General features: G+C 37.6%; 1 protein-coding gene across 4 annotated transcripts in view; it reads right to left on the bottom strand.

Annotated features, from left to right (window-relative positions):
* The window catches only part of sytl2a (synaptotagmin-like 2a), a 125,963-nt gene that overhangs the window by 49,467 nt on the left and 54,977 nt on the right, over positions 1–21,519 (bottom strand). For all 4 annotated transcript variants that reach the window (XM_060825986.1, XM_060825987.1, XM_060825988.1 and 1 more), the window contains exons 3-6: positions 20,427–20,578; positions 17,776–17,908; positions 12,064–12,136; positions 5,817–5,928 (exon numbers count right to left, since the gene is read on the bottom strand). In XM_060825986.1, the coding sequence (XP_060681969.1) occupies positions 5,817–5,928; positions 12,064–12,136; positions 17,776–17,908; positions 20,427–20,578 (470 nt within the window). The remainder of the gene's footprint in view (positions 1–5,816; positions 5,929–12,063; positions 12,137–17,775; positions 17,909–20,426; positions 20,579–21,519) is intronic.

Raw genomic sequence — 21,519 nt, 5'->3', positions numbered from 1 at the left:
ATCTGGCTTCCTTAACCGGACTGCCCGACCTGATTGTCCTTCACTGTCACTAATCCAAATCCTGGAATTCCCTCCTTCATAGCATTGTGGACCAACCCATAGCAGAAGGCAGCTCACCACCTTCTCAAGGGCAACTAGGGATAGATAATAAATGCCCACATCTCACAAAATGAATCTATTTTTAAAAAAATTCCAGACATTGCAAGAGACTCAACTGCTTTCTGAAATTGTCTAAGCGTTAGGGATGAACGAAAAGAACAGGTACTGCCAGTAATGCCCTGATCCTTTGAGAGAGGAAAAATAAAAGAATGTTCCAGCCAAGGAAATTTCATCCTCAAGCTAAAATTGAGAGACTGGATCTTGAGGCAGGCTTAGACCAAAAGTTTTCATGAGGGACCAGTAAAAACAGTAATGCAGTGCCCCATTCACAAGGAGTGCAAACATCTATCTATCTCGGAAAGTCATCACCTGCATTTCAGACCTTTATCCAACTCACTGTTAAATTTAGGTCCCTGTCTATCTTTTAAGGGATGGATTTTTGGAATTTAAAATTTTAAGGAGAGGGCATAAATGGCATTAACTTATTCAATTCTCATATTCCACACCCCATTTTCCATCTTAACCCTCTTCCATCCATCATTTGGTGGAGGGGAGGTCATAAAATCAAGTTCTCGATGTCCCTTGCTTTCACAAGCAAACATTTTGATGACTGAACCTGCACAAATCAGTAACACCAGCAACAGCACAAATTGGGAGAGGGGAGAAACAAAGCCACTTGAAAATAAGAAACACAATCATGAGCTTCCAATGAATTTAAGGTTAGAATCTAATTGTTTTGGTTGACATCAGGGATGCATTAATTTAAGTGTTAAAATAGAAAGTAGTTTAGAAAATGCATTGAAAAGTTTCTTTGCAGAAATGTACACATGCATCAGATCTCATTTTGGTCTATATCATCAGCCATAGCTTCCAAATCCAATTTTGAATATACAGAATATTAGATTTAGCAAATGTACGAAAGATCAATTGGGAAGGCTGCTGAGAATTATGTGACAACATGCACTGATATCAGGTAAGCAACAATAATGAAAAGCAAGAAAGAAAATTAGAAGTCACAATACAAAAAGAAAAGCGGGATAGAAGACCACAACCATGCTCACAGATAGTAATAATTGTAACGAGTGAGGCTTCTTTCAATTTTGATCTTGATCAACATTAAGCTGAGAATTATGTAGCAGCATGTACCAATGTCACGTAAACATCAATACCAGGACAAAATTTAACAATGCCAAATGGTTGTAGACGCTTTTGACATATACCTCTCCCAATCAACATTCAAAATTAAATAGTAATAATATGGAGAAAAAGAAAACTGAGTACATTGGCCTTTAAAGTCAATTAATTACTTCTGAAATGTAATTATTGTGGCAAGGTTTGAAAGCCAGCAGCCAGTTTATGCACAGCCAACTCCCACATCAAAACATGATAATCACATGAATCCATGTTATTGTTATTTTGACAAAGGGATAAATATTGACCAGGATGTGAAAGAGAGTTCTATTGCTTCCTTGAATACACTACAGTATCTTTCAAGCTTAACTTAGAGAACAAGTAGATGGTTGGTGGGACGTTTCATCCCATCATACTACATGTGTTAATATCGATTTGAGTGCTTAGGTATTTGGAGTGGGCCTAAAATCTGCAATGTTAGGCCTCTACTGATGGCACCACAGCTAACAATACAATAATTTCTAGTTTTGGGTGCTGACATTAGCAAGGGATGGGAAATATAAATATGTGGACCTCTTATCCTTTATTTCCTGCTGAGTTGCTTTGTATTTAAAATATTCCTCATTTTAAACAACTGAGGATTTTAGCCAGCGTAATGATAAAGAACACCCTTTTTCCAGGCGAAGATAACAATTCCAGAAACTTGAGGAATTTATCAGTGTGACGTAACACATACTTGAACCCAAAATTATGCGCTCCCAAGAATTCATCCAGTAAAAAATATAAAGCCATATAAATCCTAGAAGCATTCCATGAAAACAAAATACCATGGAAATGAAATAATTGGAATCAATATATTTGAATGAAATGATGGTGACGATGATGCTTGCATGTTCTGGATTAGAATTTTTAAAAAATAATTTAATAGTGGAGGAAGTAATAAAATCTTTCAAAAATCATCAAGTCCATTTTTTTTAAGATTCAATAAAATTAACCTGATTATTACGCATAATTAGCCATACTGTCAAATGAATATTTTACCCAGAAAGGCAGGAAAGCACTCAGGTAAATCATTCTTAATTAACTTTGTTGCTGCAAAGTGTTCACAAACAGACGAATGTGTAACCTAGTGCTCAAGGTGCATCAATACTGACATAAACAAGTACAGCTCAGATGCCCTCCCATATAATCTCCACACCTCAATAATGCCACAAAGTAATAAAAGGCAAAATTCTGACATAACTGCAGAATTTCAGCACACGAGTTCTTGGATCTAAATAAATTTAAATACTGTTTAAAGGATGATGATTCCTCCTTAGTAATTTGGTCCAGTTATTGTTACCGCTGAGAATAAGAGATTTTGTATTGTTGCTATTTGAGACTTTGGGACATAGTTAATTAATTGAGAGAATTTACTCTACACTGAACTGTGCTGTACCTGATTCAGGAGCATTTGATGTGCATGATTTTAAAATCATGAAAAGCATTATGTTCCCCAGTAGGAATATTCTTCATATCAGTACGTACAAAACATTAGCAAATTAAAAACATTTTAAGATATTTTATGCATGAAATGAATATGTTGTGTAAAAGTCCATTCTTCTTCTCATTAGTTTTTAAAGGGTTCCTCCATAATTTTTCATCAAAAATGACAGTTGCCCAAATAGAGGAAATAGTTTCCATTAACTTCTTTCCCGCAAGATAAGATGATAAAGAAACTGAAGCAGGGCCAAGGCCATTTGGCCTGCTCCACTACTCAATAAGATCATGGCTGATTTCACTGTGGCCTTAACTCCACTTTTCTCCTAGCCTGAAAACTCACAATTCTGTTGAAAACAAACTTTGTCTAACTCATTTATATAAACTGTAAACAATTAAGGTCTCAGCACTGATTCCTTTAACACACCACGCTCGCTAACCCAAAAGACTCATTTATGTGTACTCCCCATTTTCTGTTAGCTAACCAATCTTCTATTCATGCTCATATGCAACTCGCTGTATTTGTTTTCATTCTCCACAATAACTGTATTTAGAATTTTATGAAGTGCCCTCTGGAAACACAATTATAGAACATCCACCAGCTACCCTTTATCCTTAGTATATGCTCCTTTCTCAAAGGACTCCAACAGATTAGTTAAACATTACTTTCTCTTCAGAAAACAAGGTTGATTTTACCAGATTACCTTGTTAGTGCCCTGTTATAACTTCTTGAAATCATAGCTTCTATCATTTTTATTAAACCTATCTGGCCTGTAGCTTCCTGTTTCTGTCTCTCTCCCTTTATCAAAAGAAGTAACTTTATTTGCGATTTTCCAATCTAAGGAGAACTTTCCAAGCTCAAGGGAGTTTTGGAAAATTAAAACCAAAGCATCAACTAACTCACGAAGCACTTCTAAATTTACTTTGTAGCAGTCAACTGATGATTATAATACTCCATCGCACAGAGTTCATAGAATCCCTACATGTGGATACAGGCCACTTGGCCCAACAAGTCCATACAGACCTCCGAAAAGCATCCCGTCCACACCCATCACCTCACCTCACCACTCCACATTTTCCCTGACCAATGCACCTAACCCCACATCCCTGGACACTATGGGCAATTTAGCATGGCAAATTTACCTAACTTGCACATCTTGGGACTGCGCGAGGAAAGCAGAGCAATTGAAGGAAACTCACACAGACACGGGGAGAACGTGCAAGCTCCACATAGTCATCCAAGGCTGGAATCAAACCTGGATCCCTGGCACTGTGAGGCAGCAGTACCAACCCCTGAGCCACCATGCCACCCTGGTCCAATTCCTGGTTTATTATTGTTTCTCAGATGTTACATGAGTGAAGACCCATTCAATTCATCTGCCATTTCCTTATTTTCCAATAATTGGTCAGACTCTACTGAACTGATGGTCTCTTTTTTCTTCTTTGTATATTTCTAGCTAGGTTTCACTCATTTCTAATTTTTCTCTCATGAATTTTTTGGAGCATTTTTTTTTAAATCCAATCTTTTGATCTGCCACATGTCTGTGCACAATTATGTGTTTTTCCTTTAGGTCTGAAACCATCTTTAGTAGTTACCCAGAAAGGCAGGAAAGCACTCCGTTAAATCATTCTTAATTAGCTTTGTTGCTGCAAAGTGTTCACAAACAGATGAATATGTAACCTAGTGCTCAAGATGCATCAATACTGACATAGACAAGTAGTTCTTTAGTAGTTCTAGGTAGACACAGATGGCGGGTCTGTACCTTAGAAATGTTTTTACACATTGGAATGTATCTACTGTATATTCTGATCCTATAACCTAATTTGCCAATTCCCTTTAACCAGTTCCTCTATCATCCACTCATAAATGCCATATTTAACTTTTAAAAACAGGGTCTTGAACCCATTCCTCTATCCCTCACACGAAATGAAAAGTTTAATTATTATGACCACTGCTACCTTGGAGTTTTATGAGATCATTACTTAATATGATCGTGTTGCAAAATATCAAACTTATCATAGCCTATTCTCTGATTGGTTCCAGAACATGATGTTCTTAGAAACCCTCTCAAGTATATTCTAGGAACTCACTGAAGCTACCTCTGCCCATTTGACTTTTCCAATCTATATTGATTTAAATTTTCCATGATTAATGCAGCAATGTTCTGATATTTCTTCCTTTGTGTTCTGCCTACCATGTGGTTACTGTTAGAGGACTATACACTATTCCGCAAGTGACTTCTTAGCTACACTTACATTGCAAATAGTTTAGGAACGGCTCATTACATTGACTCACGGGATGAAGGGGCTGCATTACGAGGATATTTTGAGCAACATGAATTGGAGTCCAGAAGAATTACATATTTCTTATTGAAACACAAAATTCGGAAGGGACTTAATAGAGTAGGTGCTGAAAGGGGAAATCTAGAACTGGAACAGTTTCAAAATAAGGAGTGGAAGATGTGACAGATTTTTGGGAGGAAATTTCCTCACAAAGAGTCCTTTGTCATTGAAATTCTGGACTTTGGAAAGCACTGTAGGCTGGGTCATTGAATATGTTTAAGCTGCAATAAAAAGATTTTTGATCAAAACAATTATGGGCTATGAGATAGCTTAGGGACAGTTTAGATACACATAGCAGGAAAAGAGAGTTGATCTGAATGAATGGTAAAGCATGCTCAAAACATTGAATGTTTCTCCTTCTTATGGTCTTAAGATAAAGCTTTTCAGTTCTTTTTGTAAATCGTATAACCAAGAAAATAAGAGTTTATTCAAAATCTTTTAAGTGAATAATACTCATTCCAACTACTAGGCAATAATAATAACTATCTACAATGCTGCAAAAAAATTAAAATCATATTTAAAACAACCTCATATTCATGATTGTATGACTACTGTTCACATTTATGGAATATTTATGAAGACTAGTAGCCTAGCTCACCTACACCCATCATTAGATATGGATATCAAGCACACCAACTCAGAAAATACTGCTGGCAATTGTGGAAAATCTCTGAACCAAGCTAAGAAAATAGATGTGGTTTAAAAAGAATATATTCTCTCCAGCATAAATATTTAATCTCTTTTAATGGACCTTTGGTATTTACCTGCTAAAGGAGTCACGGACACTGACTCTGTACCAACCAATTGCAATGATTTCTTCTCTCCATTTGGAATGTCATCTGCCAAAAATGTTCTGTTGAAAGGATTTTCTCTTTGCTGAAAAATTATGTTCACAAATTTAAGTGCATCAAATGTGTTAGAATGAATATACAAAAACAAAGATGGAGTTGACAGCTACACAAATTCAATGTGGTTGCAGGCAATTTATCTGTAAACATACATCGGGCCAAATACAGGACATTCAAAAAGTGTCAGCTCAACTAATTTGAAATACAATATCCCGAAGAGACTTGACAGACAGGATACGGTCAGGATGTTTCTCTTTTTGGGACGGGTGAAAAGTAGGGGAAACACTTAAATAAGGGCTCTCTCATTTCAGGCAGAGGAGGAGAAATTTCTTCTGAGAGGGTCATGAGCTTATGGAACTCCCTTCCCCAGAGTGTGGTGGAGGCAGGAATAGTCATCATTAAAAGGAGACTTACATAGATTCTTGACTAATAAAGGAGTCAAAGAGGTAGGCAGGAACATGGTATTGAGACCAGACTCAATTTTATTGAATGGTAGAACATGCTTACAAGGCCAAATGACCTGCTCCTGACCCCAACTCATACTACATATATTCTTTATAAAATGAGGGTACAGAGAAAAGACTGAAATTACATAGAATTTAATTGCAGAGAAAGATTACAGCAAACAGGCTCTTCATAGAACAAATTAACCTTGTACAAATATTGAAAAGAACTAGAGATTTTGATTCAGTAAAATTGTGAAAATTATTCCAATTGATCCACGAGGATATACATTTGGGATTGCCACAAGCAGGAACAAAACATACTCATTTTTTAAAAAAATTAATTACCTGTACATTTTAATAATTAATGAGTCATTATATACTCATTGCTCAGTATATAGTTAAGAGAATAGATTCAAAAAAACCTGGAAGTTTTCAAAATTCAACTTTTATTTAAGACTTCAATGCTGTTATATTAATCAATAATTAAGTGTTCCCCATAATTACTTTTTTATTTGATATTTAGTTTGGTATTCATTTGTTTACTTCTGTTATTGTACATAAAAAAAGTAGCATTGCTCAAAATATTTCTGCTCTCAGGTTATTAAACAGTTTATTGAGCCAAATGTTTTTGAAAAACAAGTTCAAGGGAGGAGCTCAACTGTTTGATTCAAATGCATGAATTGGTTAAAATGTGTATTTAATTAGCAGTTCCTTTAGAATTTTACATTTATTTCAACTCTCAATAACTACATCCCAAAATAAAAACAATTCAATATTATAAACTCTCTTAAGCTCACCAATACAGTATTTTTAAATAGATCAGACTCCATCTAGAGCCAGGAGATGGTCAGTGCAGGTAGTAGTAGGGGAGTCCCAGGATTACTTGAAACCAAAAGAGAAAATGTTGGAAAATCTCAGGTCTGGCAGCGTCTGTAAGGAGAGAAAAGAGCTGATGCTTCGAGTCTAACTGACCCTTTGTCAAAGCTAAAAAAAAGGGAGAAATAGGGAGGTATTTATACTAGGCTGAGAGAAGGTGAGTCATGGCTCCAGAAGCAAAGGTAGCAATAAAGAGATGATAATGACAATGCTTAGAGAGATTATAGGGAGATTAGGAGCTTCCCATGGCTTGCCACTTCAACACACAATCCTGCTCCCATGCCCACATGTCTGTCCTTGGCCAGCTCAATGTTCCAGTGAAGCTCAACGCAAACTGGAGGAACAGCATCTCATCTTCCGACTGGGCACGTTACATCGAATTCAACAACTTCAGATGATTATCCCATCCTGACCCCTCTGTTTTCATTCTGCTCTGGAATTTTATTTTTTTTATATAATTTTCTCACTGTTCTGTACCTCTTATTTCTTGATTGTCTCTCTTTCTCTCGCTCCCCACACTCTCATCACCTGTTTCCTCTCCTCTTCCACCTTTCTCCCATTTTCCATTTTGCCTCTGCTTCACCCATCCCCCCCATCCGCCACATATTTTGTCACATAGCACTGGCTTCAGCCTTGGTCATTCACAGCTCCTAGTCTCCCTATAATGTCTCTATGCACTGTCATTATCACCTTTTTATTGCTCCCTTTGCTTCTGGAGCCATGATTCACCTTCTCTCAGCCTAGTATAAATACCTCCCTATTTCTCCCTTTTTTAGCTTTGGCAAGGGTCAGTTAGACTCAAAACGCCAGCTCTTTTCTCTCCTTACAGATGCTGCCAGACCTGCTGAGATTTTCCAGCATTTTCTCTTTTGGTTTCAGATTCCAGCATCCGCAATAATTTGCTTTTACCCAGGATTACTTGCACTGATCAGCATTAAGAAAAAACAGAAGACTCGGTCGCAAAAGCAAGGACAAATCTAAGAAGGCATAAGATAAGAACAAAGGTGGAAAGCAAGACCAGGGCAAAAGGAATTCTGACACTCAAGGCTCAGGGGTGAGAAGGAACAGAATGAAAGAGATACTATGAAGAAAGGAGTGGGCAAAAGAGGGTAAGAGAGACTGAAGATGCTGCATATCTGCAAACAGGCAGTGGCAAACAATCCTAATGTTTGCAAATGTTAAATGATATTCTTCTTCACTTGAACATTGTTAAAGTGTTAAATTAAATCAACATTAAGCAAAGACTTAACATACATGCAGCTGGAGGGGATCAGTTACCTGAGTTGTCTGCGCAGCTAGTTTGCAATGTGGAGTGAGACAAACAATACAGGCTGAATGCTTATATCTGCTGAGATTATTGTGAGGAACTCTCCTTCTCAACCTCATCCTAGCCTGAAGTGTGATACCTCTATCCAAGGCCCTAAAGTAGCCTTCCACATCCATCAAAGTTTTACCTGCACATCCACTAATATCATTTATTGTATCCATTGCTCCCGATGCAGTCTCCTCTACATTGGGGAGACTGGGCGCCTCCTAGCAGAGCGCTTTAGGGAACATCTCCAAGATACCCGCACCAATCAACCACACCGCCCCGTGGCCCAACTCCCCCTCCCACTCTGCCGAGGACATGGAGGTCCTGGGCCTCCTTCACTGCCGCTCTCTCACCACCAGACGCCTGGAGGAAGAACGCCTCATCTTCCGCCTCGGAACACTTCAACCCCAGGGCATCAATGTGGACTTCAACAGTTTCCTCATTTCCCCTTCCCCCACCTCATCCTAGTTTCAAACTTCCAGCTCAGCACTGTCACCATGACTTGTCCGGACTGGTCCAACCTGCCTACCTTCTTTTCCACTCTACCCTCTCCTCCCTGACCTATCACCTTCCTCTCCTCCCCCACTCACCCATTGTACTCTATGCTACTCTCTCCCCACCCCACCCCCCCCAGCTTATCTCTCCATGCTTCCAGCTCACTGCCTTTATTCCTGATGAAGGGCTTTTGCCCGAAACGTCGATTTCGCTGCTCGTTGGATGCTGCCTGAACTGCAGTGCACTTCCAGCACCATTGATCCAGAATCTGGTTTCCAGCATCTGCAGTCATTGTTTTTACCCTGAAGTGTGATACCTCCAGGTTTAACCACCACTTGTCTTCTCTCTTTGGTTGGTTATGGGGATGGGGGTGGGTGTGCTGGGTCAAGGTGTGATGCCCTTTAGCGGGTCGATGCAGATTCAATGGGCTGAATGGCCTCTTCCCACACTGTAGGGGATTCTCTTGCTTATGATCATGCAGCCCTGAGACAATGGCAACTTTTTTTATCCAATTGGACATGGCCTTCACCCACAACCAAGACTCAGAGGCAAGTTTGCTATTGTAAGCCAAAGCTGACACCAAGCAAAAACATTTTAAATTTAAAACAATATTTTAATAAATCATCAAGTCAGATTGACAAATTGTGTTCCTGTTGAAACCAAAACATAGTCACTGAATTCTCCAGAAAAAGAAAGCTTTTATTAAATGGAAGATTTGTTTAACAATTATCTTAATATGTTCTTTGTTTATCCATTTAAACTATTAGTCGAACACTGCATTTATGTTTTACAGTACACTAAGAACCAGGAAACAGAAGAGATTTTAAATAAAAACAAAGTCTGCAAATCTGATCTTGTGAGGAAATGTTTCTTTCCCCCCCCACCCTGTCTACTTATACCGAAGGAATATCTCAACCCTTAAGAAAAATAGTTTATTCCATTTTAGCTACAGGAGACATTTATGTTGTCCACAAGTTTAAACTGGGGTTTTGTTGAGGATCATATCTCAGGAGGAGCAGGACTTCAAGACTGAAGAGTAATATCAAGAACGGTGGTAGAGCAGGCCTGAGATCAGGACCTGAGCAAAACCAAAGCAGGATGAGGGGAAGAGGATGGACCATGTTTGAATCAAAAGAGTTCATAATAAGTGGGAAAAAAATTCATGTACAAAATTACAGAAATGCAGTTAAATTTAGCAGCTTATATAGTGTTGCATTTTTGTTTCACTAAATTAGAAATTGCAGTAAAGTGTATGAAATTAAGCATTTCACGGATTTAAAATAATATTAAAAAAGTGTTAGCACAGATAAGCTTCAGCAAGCATTTCACCAGTGTTCAAGAGAATTTACAAAGTATGGAAAGTTGGTGAAATGAAGTTAAGAGGTACTATCTGAGATATAAAAATGATAACCAAGAGGATTGATAACACAAACTAAGTCTTAAGCTCATTTATGGTTAATACCTGAAGCATATAATTATATTTCATAAATTAAATTACCAAGATTAAAAAATTTTAAAAACTGAAAGCTTAGCTAGTTAAATAAATTAGACATCAAACAGATGATGTGTACCAGCTGCAGTCAGAGATCTTCTAAACACCAACACAGTCCACAACAACATGTACAGCAAGTGTCTGTATCAAAGAAATTCAATGCAGAGTTGAAAAGATAGAGTCTGAAATCAGGACACTGGACGCATGAGAAAACAATGAAAATGTTCCTTGGACATACTTTCTAAGAAGCAATCATACCTATTAAGTTAAATTCTTCAGTCACAGATGAAAGGTTGTGACTGAGTGCAGCAGGTGTGGGATCAGAAAGGACCCTTAGCTCCTACAGGTTGGAGTTCTTGTGGCTTGTGTAGAGGAGAGGAGAGCCTACAGAATGGATGAGCAGACTGATGATAGAGGTGGATTCAGGATGTGAAAAGGATTGTAGGGGATACTTTAATAAGGGAATAGACTGTTATTTGCAGTACAACGTGTCATTCTTATAGGCTGTATCACCAGCGCAGTGCCAACAGTAAAGGATACCTCCACACTGCTGGAGGCTACCACTTCAGAAGATTAAGTAATTGAATCAGATTGGGTGAAAATATTAAAGAAGGGGAAAATGTCTCTGGTGTATGTAGTCTGCAGGACTCCTAAACAATAGGTGCACTGTAAACAAGTAGGAATTGAACATAATGTGACTTTGTAAGCACATTAGTGCAATAATCATGAATGATTCGATTCTTCATATAGATTGGACAAATCATGTTGACAAGTTGGCCTAGGATCAGTTCACATTTCGAATGGTTTCTTAGAACAATGCATATTGGAACCAACCAGTAAAAGGCTATTTTAGACATAATATGTAATGAGTAGAAAGTGAGGACTGCAGATGCTGGAGTTCAGTGTCGAATGTGTGGTGTGGAAAAGCACAGCAGGTCAGGAAGCATCCAAGAATCATGCGAATCAATGTTTTGGGCATAAGCCCTTAATCAGGAATGAGGCTCATGGGCCAGGGGCAGAGAGATAAATGGGGTTTGGGTGGGGGGGGGGTTGGTTGGCAAAGGTAGCTGAAAATGTGAAAATGTAATCGGTAGATGAACATGAGAGAGAAGGTGATAGATTGGAGAGGAAGATGGAGTGGATAGATAGGAAAGGTGATGGTGCCAAGTTGGAGGCTTGGGGCTGGGATAATGTGAGGGGACATGAAATGAGGAAACTGTTGAAATGAGAAGAACTATTAATCTCTTAAAGCACTGCCTAAGTAACAGTAATTAAAGCATGATGAATTCCACACAATGGAAAAAAGCTTGGGTCTAAAACTATTTCTTAAACTTAACAAATAATTCCTAGAATGTGAAGGTAAGTATTGGCTACTGTGGTCCGTAATTCAGCTTTAATGCAGTGCTTACCTTTTCCACCCCAGGCTAAATACGGTTTTGTTCAAACAACAAACTCATATTTATTATTATAATAATAATAATAATAATAATAATAATAATAAATTTGAGGCTTCAGTGTCTGGACCATTACAGTGAAGCATACCTTTCCTGATGGAGTGCTTTGCCTTGGTGTTGCTTTCAGTTTAGGAGCGCTGTTATTTTTATGTAAAGTTGTACTGCAAAGAAAAATGTTTATTTATTACCAAAGAGCAGTCCATGAAGGCCCAAAATGAGTTGAGCAGTCTAATTTAGTTTATCACACTTTTCAAAATTAGCTATTGCATTTTGAATAACTATTTCTTCCTCCCTATTCCCCTCTCCCCACACTCCCCAACCCCCCAACCAACTACACCCAAAGTTGATGATTTCTGATAATTTTATGGACACTTACTGCTCACCAATAGTATGTCCAATAACCATACTGCAGGTGTAAATATGGACAAATGGCAAAATGATATTCAGTCATATGTAGCAGAATTGGATCCAGTTACCTCACCAAACAAATCACCTTCTATCAGCAGTGACATTACTGATCAAAAAGTGAGTTGTCATGCATAAAACCAAAAATGGGGAAAATCTCTGGCCAACTCCTGCAAAGTACAATCCATTATACTTTAAAGTTCTTAAAAGAAAAAGCATGAAATTATGACTGAAATTATCCATTTTAGATAACTCTTCATTTGTATTTAGTCATCCAAATCTTGTTTACTGGGAGTTCTGTTTGAATACTGAGTTATGAAATCATACCCATGACTAACAATAAGCTCACCTAACTTGTTTGGTGTCATGAGAAAAGCAAGCAAACATTATTTAACCAAGTTAAATCAACATGAAAGTTGTGGATTATGGAAATCTGAATCAACAATAGACTGCTGGAAAAACAGCAGGTCTGGCACACCGATAAAGAGAAGAATAGAGTTAACATTTTGGGTCCGTTCTGATGCAGTGTCACTGGGCTCTAAATATTAACTGTGTTTCTCTCTACAGGTACTGCTGGACCTGCTGTGATTCTCTAGCACTCTATTTTTGATTCATTATTTAACCAAGGGCTGTAGTTCAATCCATCTTAAAGTTCAAAGAATGTAATTTCAAAAATCTATGCATTAACGTGTCTGCTACTAATATATGCCACAAATAAAATCAAACACTAAAAATACTGCAGATTAGTTATTGCTGTAAAAATTTCATCCAAACAGGACACTGCAAATTACAATTTTAAACAACAGTATTATGTTTCAGATTTGTTCACTGGAGTCTTCATGGGTAAGTCAAAGTCAGAGTGTTCAGCCCAGAAACTGGCCCTTTGGCCTAACCAGCTGCAAATGTGTTGCTGGTCAAAGCACAGCAGGCCAGGCAGCATCTCAGGAATAGAGAATTCGACGTTTCGAGCATAAGCCCTTCATCAGGAATCATCATTTGGCCTAACCAGTCCATGCTGACCATAATCCCACACTAGATCAGTCCCACCTGTCTGCACTTAACCCATATCCCTCAAACATTTCTTATTCATTTACTTATCCAAATGTCTTTTAAGCATTATAACTGTACCCGCATCCACCACTTCCTTTGGAAGTTCATTCCACATTCAAACCACTCTTAAAATAAATCTGCCCTCATGTCTTTTTTAAATCTTTCTCCTCTCGTCTGAAAAATATGCCCCTTAGTCTTGAAATCATCCAGCTGATGGAAAAGACACCTGCCATTCATGATTTAAAAAATCTCAATAAGGTTATCCTTCAAATTCGTATACTCCAGTGAGAAAAGTTCCAGCCTATCCAGTATTCCCTTATAACTCAATACATAAATATTTATTTCTGAGCTCTCTAGCCTCCATTTCTTTACCCACACTTAAAACTCTGCAAAGTATTCATTTAATAATCACTTCCATCTCCTGAGGTTGAACAAAAAGATGACCTCATTCATCTTTAAGAGTTCCTACTTTTGCTTTAGTTGCTGTCTTGCTCTTTAATAAACTTGTACAATGTTTGTTGAGTATTGGGACCATATTCTTTTTGTTATATTTTCATGTCCACTATTGGGAAATACAGCACATAATTTCAAATTTCACAAATATTAAATATAGTGGGCAATAAAGAACAACAGTTACAGACCAAAGCAGGACTCAGACTGATAAAAAAAAAACAGGTAGAAAATTGCATTTTCAATTTAACACAGGAAAAGTGAAATGATTCAATTTGGTAGAAAGAATGAGAATGGGCAATATAAGCTAAAGGGTTTAATTTTAAAGGAGGCACAGAAACAGATGGATGAAATTTATGATGAGAGAAGAATATGTTGAGAGACAGTTAACAAACTCAAAAATTACTTGGTTTTATGATTAAATGTACAAATGCATCAGATGCAGAAGCAAGCTACATTAAATAAAATAACTGATTAGGCCAGTTTTATTATACCCAGTTCCAGGCCCCACATTTCTGAAGTGATGTCGCAGCCTTGAAGAGATACTGAAGAGATTTACTCGAATTCCCTTCAGGTATGAAAGGTCTTGGTTATGTGGAAAAGGTTAAAGAAGTTGAGGTTGCCCTTTTTGAGCAAAGAATATCAACAGCCAACTTAACTGAAGTGTTTAAAATCATTAAGGGTTTTGATACAGGAAATGAGAAACTGTTTTTTTGCCGTATCAGATGGACCAATATCCAAAAGATTTAAAGTTATTGACAAAAAAAACAAAAGTCAAGGTGGCAAGATTTTTTTCTTTTTCTAAAAGAAAACATTTTGTTATGATCCAGAATAAGCTGTCTGAAAGGAAGTGTGATAAAAGCTGATATCAAAGTGGAAAAAAGGGGCATTGAAGAAAAACTCCAAAACATTTATACAGTGTTGGCACAGGCAGTCCTACATGCTGTACTGTGCTCTCATTTTCATTATCCCTTCCCCCATAGAGCCTTGAGGGAAATGGAACTTCACTCAGTCTGTTTAGATAGACTTTGACTATATCTTGCAAGTAGAAACAACAATGTGCTAATCTCTGCTCTCCTCTGCCAGCTCCAATTAAGTTAAACACTAACAAATTTGCCTTTTTTTATATGTTCAGTATTTTTAAAAATTGCTATGTGTTGTGCACATTCAATACTCGACTTGTACAAAGCACTAACGTATAGTTAAATATCAAGGAGCATGTTTTGATATGAACATACCCAACCTAGATCTACCAGGTTCTGTCTGACAATGGCTTCTATATAGACTTGGTAGTTAGTTGTTGATACATACCAGCTACCACCCCACCTAAACAAAAAGGCTGTGTTGATTACCTAAATCTCTAACATAAATACTAATTTAACTCATTGTAGCCTCCTTGAAATTAAGTTTTGAATAAAATGTTGCTTTACAATTCTGAAATCATTATTTATTTACAAGGTCTCTAATTTATACACCTAGACATAATCAGACAAAAGTGAGGACTGCAGATGCTGGAGATTAGAGTCGACAGTGTGGTGCTAGAAAAGCACAGCGGGTCAGCCAGCATTCGAGGAGCAGGAGAGTCGTGTTTGAACAGCTTTTGCCCAAAACGTTGACTCTCCTGTACCTCAGATGCTGCCTGACCTGCTGTGTTTTTCCAGCACCACACGCTCAATCTAAACATAATCAGTTCGATGTGCTCCCAAAGTGCCACCTTATGCCATTTTTGTGCAAATAGTCAATTTCTACATTTTAATTTTACTATAAACTAATTTCTCTGACAATTACCACCCAATGCTGGCTGATAATGCTCTGTACTATGTCAAAGTGGTCCAATTTGACTTAAAATATGATTTTCACTCAATGTGGGAAATTATTCTGTGGTCTGGATGATTTCCCCCCACACTCCCACCCCACCCTCCATTAGCAAGTTCGAGATGCATTAGAAACACTACAGGTCAATGTGAAAGATACACTATGATATCAGGAACATTTGAATTTCTAGTCAATAGAAGGCAGTACTACAATGTCTCTACACAGTAACAATAAACTAACCAAACCTCAAAAAGGTATTATACCACCACAACTTTACTTTTGAATCCCTATCTACTGTTCTCAACAAGTATCACAAAATGGTCCTTTCTCTCCCTACAACTAGTCTAGTTTTCCAAAGTTCTGACTTAAGTTTATGTCTCACCGGTTAAAACATTATCATGGATCTTGCTTCTACTAAAAGAAAGCACAGTACTGCAGATACCAGAAGTCTGAAACAAGCACAGAATGCTGCAGAAACTCAGCAGGATTAGCAGCATCTGTGGAGAAAGGTCACATTTCAACTCCAATTTAACACTTCTTCAGTTCTGAAAGCAAGTCATATTGGACTGAAAACATTAACTCAATTTCACTCTCCACAGATGCTGCCAATCCTGCAAAGTTTCTCCAGCATTTTCTGTTTGTTCCTGCCTCTTCCACCCTTTTAGGTAATGAGTTTCAGATTTCCACACTCAGGGTGGAAAATGAATGTTCCTTTAATCCCACTCTGGACTCCTGCTCTGTACCTTAAAGGTTTTTCAAGATTACTTGCCCCTCTACTAAGGGGAAAAGCTTCTTCCCATCTACCCACCTCCTAATGTTGTACACCTCAACCTTCCCTGCTCTAAGAAAAAGAACTTCTGCCTATCTAGTCTCATTTCACAGCTGAGATTCTCCAGTTCTGTCAACATTGTACTGAATCTCATCCAGGTCCTCTCTAATGCAAATGCTTTCTTATTACAGTGTAACGTCTAGAAATGCATACGCTATTGCTATTGTAGTCTTACAAATATTTTTGAAGATTGTGAGGCTGGAAAAGTTACAGCCAGTCAGGCAGCATCCATGGAGCAGGTGAATCGATATTTCAGACATTAGCCCTTCATCATTCCTGGATGCTGCCTGACCAGCTGTGTTTTTCCTGGCACCACACTCCAACTCTGATCTCCAGCATCAGCAGCCCTCATTTTCTCCTAAGAAATATTCACAAAGTGCAACCATGACCTCCTGCTCTTATGTTCAGTGCCTCAACAAGTAGTGTCCCATATGTTTCCTTAGCACTTCATCCACTCATCCCATCGCATTCAAGGATCTGTGGACATGCACACAGAAATCAGTCTGATACTGTGTACTTCCTAGGGTCCTACCATTTATTACATATTCTCTTGCATTGTGAATCTACCCAAACTACAATATCTCTAATTTTTTATGATTAAATTCCTTTGCCATATTTCAAATTATCTGACCAGCCCATCTATAATTATCCTATAATCTATGCTTTCCTCCTCACATTCTACCGCACTACTAAATGAACCTATCCAGGAACACTTGCTCTTTTGGAGATACGCTGTGGTGGCATATCCTCTACCAATAGATACGATCAAGGTAAAAGCAAAGAGGAGGAAGATTGTTGGCAGCAAATTACCTCAAAGCACCTTTACCAGTAACATAGGCAGTTAGAGGTAGCAAACAATGTACAAGGGGTGGTCATTTGCAAAAGGACCACAATTCTTCAACAGAAACTACTCTAATACACAAGATGGAATGTCTCCATTATGGGATAAATAATCCTTTAACAAACTACTTGCCATGAAATTATAATTCAAAATAAAGCCTCAGCTGATTTTGAATATAAAACTTCAGGTCAGGTTTAATTTAGACTCACATCGATGATTATTCAAAAATTTCAAATGGACTTTATTTTCAAAAAAATTATGTTTGCCATCCACCACGAAAATTCATGTCATACAGAAAAGCAAATAAAATAGAAATCTAGAAACTGAAATGTTAGCCACAATGCTTTGCTACACTAGAACATGTCCACTGGCTCCAGCGGAGGTAGTTTGCATCAAACTGTAGAAAATACCTTGTGTGAGGATCTTCCAACTTTGGTTCTTCTAGAAAAACAGAAAGTTCAGGAGATACATAGACACTTTTTTCAATGTTATTCATGAAGCTCTTGGAATTCTCTTTTAATTCCTTGGACTGGAGCCTTTCATCTGTGAGTGAAAATTGGGATTTATTCAGTGAAATATAATGAAAGCTTAGGTAAGTTATAAGTCAATTGAGGATAAATATATTAGCAAGAAATGAAGAGGGCATTTCACTTTAAAAAAAAAATCAGCAATATCAGAGCTGCAGTATCACAGCAGGTCTTTACCACGAAGGATGGGGGGAACTGAATGTATTTTTTAAAACTGTAGCATATTTTTTCCTACTTTTGTGTTTTTTCCTCACACTTACAAATGACTGCTGTGATACAGTATCCCTCCACTTAAAATTTTCAATTCGATTTCATCAGGAGATTCTCCCTTTATTTTTGCAGTCTTTACAAGAGTTCTCACTAATTCAAGCTTTGAAGCTTTGCTGATCTTGCTCCCTGTGGCTTCCCCACCTATTGAGGTCCACAAAGAATGTGCCTGACAGATGCATAGCTAGATGAATTCCTGTAATTATTTTAAATTTGGAAACATTTTCTGTTCATTTCCCTGGCTTAGGAACATATGAAATCTAGAAAATACAGCCCTTCAAGCCCTCAAGATGATCCATGGCTCATATGTGTTTTACATTCTACATTCCCATTTACTCACTTGGCCAAAAAGAATCTATCTCCACCTTTAAAATGTTCAATTAACCCATCTCCACCGACTGGGGCAGCGAGTATCAAAATTTCAAACTCTCTGAACTCTGTTCTAATTCTTACAAGTGTCTCAGAGTTCTGAACTCACCATTTTCACATCCACCTTGACCAGACTGTCATGATCAAACAGATTTCAAACAAGTCACCTCTCCAAGCTAAACTCCAATGGAAACAAGCCCAGTCTGTCCTCACAAGACAACCCACTCAAACCAGGTATCAATCTAGTAAACCTCCTCTCAAACGTATTTACTTTCAACGTATTTACATCCTTCCTTAAACAAAATCAATGCAGCACAAAAGTTTTTAAGATGTCATGTCACAAATGCCACTGTGTTAATGAGGCATAACTTTCTTATATTTATGTTCAATTCATCTCTAATAAAGGATATTATTCCATTGGTGTTATTAATAAAGTCCATTTGAAATTTTTGAATAATCGTGTTATTAATTACACGCTATACCTGCATAATGTTTTGTGTTTCATCCACTAGAACAACTAGATACCTCTGCATCTTGAAATTTTGCAGTCATTCTCCATTTAAATAACACTCTGCTTTTTTATTCTTCCTGTCATGAATGAACAACTTCACATTTAACTTCCTCATCTTGTACCCAGTTTTCTCCCTTTCAAATTGAATATCGAATTATATTATAGTTGCTGCCTTTACTCCAAGTTAAGCCTGTTACATTGTCAAGTCTAATATAAACTGCTCTCTGGTCTGCACCTCTAAGAAAATTTCTCAAAAGCATTCAAAGTTTAAGTAAATTAAAATCACCCACGATTAACTGCCATCTCTTTATCACAAACCCCCAATATTTCTTCTTGTATACATTATCTTACGTTGTAGTTAGTTGGGCAGCCTGTAGACTGCTCAGACTAGTGATTTCTTTCTTCTAATAGCCCTCAGTCCTGCCTAACTGATCAACATCCTAAATCATCTGAACCAAGGCCATCTCTAACCACTGTACCAATGCCATCCTTCATTAGCATTGCTACCTTTACCCAGCTTCCAATTCTTCTTGAGGGCGATATACTCAAATATTCAAAACACAAACCTTGTCATCATCAATTAGATCATATTTATTTATGTGTGCTATTAACTTGGTTAATTTCATTACGAATGCTATGTACATTCAGAAGTAAGAATCTTTAGTTTTGATTTTCATTATCTTTGTAAGATCTAGCTAGGACTCTTGTTATTTTTTGATTTTTTTTTGGCTGTGCCTTCCTGCCATTCTCTGATCTTTATATTTTCCTGGACTCTACCCCTTGTATTGGTAAATCCAGCTCAGCTTGAACCCATACTACTTGTTTAGTTTAAAGCTCTTTCTGCTACCAGAGTTATGCAACTCACAAAAATACTAGACCCAGCATGGTTCAGGTGCAGAATGTTCTGACAGTCGCTCCCTCCCCACCTCCTCACACCTACACCCTACCTGGGGGTGTGGAATTGGAGGAAGAATGCTTTTTTATCAAACTAAATGCAGAGATTCTAATGATTGGAACTTTGAGGCTGCGAGGAACAGCAAACAAAAATCAAAACTAAATACAAGTGCTAAGTCAGCCCAATAAGTAACAGGTCCAGGCAGCATTAGATTGCTCTGGAATATGTTTAGGCACACTACATTCTATATTTAAGCCTGTGGGTTCCCCAGAAGTTGCAGTATCACTGTGGCCCTCATTAGTAGTGAATTTCTCAGCATTCACAACTGTTGGGACTGCAATATCCAAACCTTTATGAATTTGATATAAAGGCTCAAAGTACACTTCTATGGGTCCAAGTGGACTTTTCCTAACCCATGCTCTGGTGTACTCAGCTCATCAGTTGCTGGGCAAGAAAGAGGAATCATTACATCAGTAAATCAAGCAAACCTACAGATAGTCATGGGTTTCTTTTTCCGCATGGATGCTTTGATTAACTCAGCTCCGTGTAATGTGTCTTTGTGTCTTTTTGCCTTGGCTTTGTAAAACCACTCGCCAGTCATATTCTTGCGCTGAACTTCATTTTTAACTGATTCTTGCACATGTCTGAGGGGAGGGGAAATAAAAGTATTCATTATTTTGTTGACCATTAACTATGCACATTTGAGGGTATGAAATTCATTTATTTTCCCCCATATTTCCTTTATCTCTGGCATCATGTCTGCTTAACAGAAAATGATAAGCAACAGTGAAGCTAAAATTTCTAACACTCAGGACTTTAAAAACACTGAATTATATGAAACAAGGAAATGAAACAGCACATAAAAGTGGAGAGAAATTATGCTTTTTGACATCTGAAGTGCAATTCAATATCTTTACAAAGGTAATGCTGAGCATGCAAATACATATCAAAAACAAACAAGTTTAGACAAAGCAAACCCATCCCTAAATGAATAAGCACATTTTAAAACAGTGAGAATGAGGATCAAAATAATCTCCTTGACTGGAAAGGAAAAAAGATACTCATCTGGAAAAAGAATATGCAAAAAATATGTTTAAAGCTAACCACAGGTCCATTAAAAAAACCTTAACATTACATGAGCAGCCAGAGAAACAGTGACTCTAAATTAATACCAGCAATCTCAAACTTAAGTGAGCACAGTTTAAATATGCAGTGTGACCGATTACTTCTTCAAAATATTCATAAGGCGACAAATGCAATATAATTTTATTTGGAACAACTTTGGAAATGCAATGGTATTCATTTAAAGGAGACAAAAGTTTTGGCAAAGGTTAAATAAATCAAAAAAATTACTTCTACCTTTGATTGTCAAGAAACTTTGGAAGAGAATTCTGAGACATGAACTATTATTCGACAGTGGTTGGCATTCCAAAACATACAACAGGAGTCTCCCAGTTTGGACAGACAAGGTGGTGTGTGGACCTTCTCCATACACTTGCTCTTAAGCTGCAGAGTGGTGGTAAGCAAAACTAGAGGTGTCTCTTACACTGAAGGTAATATGCATTATGTAGCAGTGGGGGTGCTC

Source organism: Hemiscyllium ocellatum, chromosome 6 (genome assembly GCF_020745735.1).
Source record: "Hemiscyllium ocellatum isolate sHemOce1 chromosome 6, sHemOce1.pat.X.cur, whole genome shotgun sequence".
NCBI classification, from domain to species: Eukaryota; Metazoa; Chordata; class Chondrichthyes; order Orectolobiformes; family Hemiscylliidae; genus Hemiscyllium; species Hemiscyllium ocellatum.
Note: the sequence above shows the minus strand (reverse complement) of the source record. Positions and strands in the feature narration are given on the sequence as shown.